Source organism: Cinclus cinclus, chromosome 31 (assembly GCF_963662255.1).
Source record: "Cinclus cinclus chromosome 31, bCinCin1.1, whole genome shotgun sequence".
In the NCBI taxonomy this organism is placed as follows: Eukaryota; Metazoa; Chordata; class Aves; order Passeriformes; family Cinclidae; genus Cinclus; species Cinclus cinclus.
In genome coordinates this window covers 1-2,606 of record NC_085076.1, presented here as the reverse complement: position 1 = coordinate 2,606, position 2,606 = coordinate 1, and the positions used below count along the sequence as shown (strand labels likewise).

Here is a 2,606-nt window from a genome sequence, read left to right as displayed (position 1 = left end):
CCCGGAGCTGCCACTGCTGCCTGCACCCTGCCTGCAAGTTGTGAGGGTCATGGGCTCCCCTTTCCCACCTGTGCTGTCTCCACAGGAACACGTGGGTCCCTGGTGGTGCACTATGGGGACTGCGGTGGGTGTGTGAGCAGTGCTGGGTTTAGGGCTGAAGCCAAGCTCTGCCAGCCACAGCGTGGGAAAGACCTGACTGGTGCAGGCTGGGCTTGGCTGGGCAAGGAGTGGCCCCGGGCTGGGGCACAAGGGGAGGGAGGGGGCCCAGTCCCGACCAGGAGTGGGGGCAGGAACCGGTGGCGTGGGTGCTGATCCTAATCTGCTGTGACAGGAAGTGTGGCCCCTGTTCCCAGCCCAGCTGGGCTCCGTGGGGCGGCCCCGGCCCTCAAGGTGCTCTTCCCAGCGTTTGCCCGCCCACCCATGCCTGCTGCCAGTGAGGCCCACGTTCCCAGGATGGGGTTGCTGGGAGCAGAGGGTGAGACAGGCCATGACAGTGGGCTGGGTGGGATTTTGGGTGGGCTGGTACAGGAAGTGCTGCACCTTGGTGCTGTTCAAAGGCACCACACTGAGATTTCCCCCTTTGCTGTGGTGGCGTAGACGGCTGGGTGCTGGTGGTAGTGGAGGAAGCGTGGGGGCCTGTGGTGGGGGGCCTGTGGTGGGGGGCCTGTGCCCGCCAACCTCTACATAGCATGGAGGCAACTGAGGGCAGACTGCGGGCCCCAAGCCTGCCCCAGTTTAGTGTCCCACTGAAACCCCAGTGCCACCAACACGTACATGGAGCATTCCTTGTGCCCTGGCTTCATGATAGTGATGCTCCAGCTGCAGTGTTTCTTCCAAGTGCTATCCCCCAGGTTGTTCCTCCATCAGTCAGGCAGCATCCTATCCTTCCTGCAGGTGAGGACAATGGCCAGCCCAGAGGACGACCTCATTGGCATCCCCTTCCCTGAGCACAGCAGCGAGCTGCTGAGCTGCCTGAATGAGCAACGGCAGCTGGGGCTGCTCTGTGACGTCACCATCAAGACGCAAGGGCTGGAGTACCGCACCCACCGTGCTGTCCTTGCTGCCTCCAGCCGCTATTTCAAGAAGCTCTTTGCAGGGCCAGGGCCAGGGCAAGAGGTCTGTGAGCTGGACTTTGTGGGGCCAGAGGCACTGGGTGCACTGCTGGAGTTTGCTTACACAGCCACGCTGACCATAAGCAGCGCCAACATGGGCGAGGTGCTGCGTGCTGCCCGGCTACTGGAGATCCCCTGTGTCATTGCTGCCTGTGTGGAGATCCTGCAGGGCAGTGGGCTGGAGGCACCTGGCCCCGATGATGGCGACTGCGAACGCGCCCGCCGCTACCTGGAGGCTTTCTCCACCATTCCCGAGGGTGAGGTGCCTGCCCCGCCACCCCCCCGCCCCACTCCCCGCCGCAGCAAGAAGACCCGCAAGTTTCTGCAAGCCTGTGGTGCCCGTCTCAACAACCATGCTGAGGAGCCAGCCACTGAGGCTGAGGGCTCTGGCAGCCCCCCACCACCCTCCCAACTGCCCTCGCCCCCTCTGCCTGAGGGGCTGCCCCTGCCCTATGACAGCTTTGAGCTGCCTGAGGAGGAGGAGCTGCCCCCACACTCCTTCCCCTACCAGCCCCCCCTGTCCCCTGAGGAGGCTGCTTCTGATGATGACGCCATCGACCCCGACCTGATGGCATATCTGAGCTCACTGCACCATGAGTCGCTGGCACCTGGGCTGGATAGCCCTGACAAGCTGGTGCGCAAGCGCCGCTCGCAGATGCCCCAGGAATGCCCTGTGTGCCACAAGGTCATCCATGGCGCCGGCAAGCTGCCTCGCCACATGCGCACGCACACAGGCGAGAAGCCCTTCGCCTGCCAGGTCTGTGGGGTCCGATTCACACGGTGAGTGCTGCTGGATGGACTCTCCCCACCTGACATGTACCAAATGACATCCCCTATGGCACTCCCCTGCCAGTCCTACGGGATCTAGCCGCAGGCCTGGCACGGTTCGTGGGGTCTTCTGCATCCCCCGAGTGCTGCCGGACCAAACTGGAGTACCTGATGGTGCACTGCACAGCACCCTTCTGCCAGTCCTGCCAGTGCAGTGCAGATTCAGAGGGTCTTCTGCACCCCATGAGTGTTCTGGACCAGCACAGGGTACACAATGGCATCCTCCATGCAAGTTCTGTTGTGGTGCAGTGGGGTTATGGGGCCTTCTGCACCTCATGAGTGCTGCTGGACTGACCTAAGGTACCCAGTAGCATCCCTTGTAGTGCCCCTCTGCCATACCTGCTGGTGAAGTCAGGTCAATGGAGTGTGCTGCACTCTGAGTGCTGCCAGATCAACCAAGGCCTGATACCTGATGGTACCTGTAACACCTCATCTGCCAGCCCCGTCATGGTTGTGGTGCAGGTCCAGGGCAGTCAGTCTTCCACACTATGTAAGTGCTGCCAGACCAGCCTGGGGTACTCAGCAGCGTTCCCACTGCCAGCAGCCAGCTGCATCCCAGACATGCAGCTGTACCATGGTCCCCTGCCCTGTCAAGCACCCAGACCCTTATGCTCTGCAGAGCATCCCTGCTGATGCCCTGAAATGGGCTTTCAGCACCATTGCTCT

The 2,606-nt window shown here is 62.3% G+C and overlaps 1 protein-coding gene across 1 annotated transcript; it reads left to right on the top strand.

Annotated features, from left to right (window-relative positions):
- The first annotated feature begins 873 nt into the window (after nucleotides 1–873).
- Nucleotides 874–1,896, top strand: ZBTB7B (zinc finger and BTB domain containing 7B). The gene has a single exon (XM_062511644.1). It carries the CDS (start codon nucleotides 904–906, stop codon nucleotides 1,894–1,896), a length of 993 nt encoding a protein of 330 aa, XP_062367628.1. The 5' UTR covers nucleotides 874–903.
- The last annotated feature ends 710 nt before the right edge of the window (nucleotides 1,897–2,606 follow it).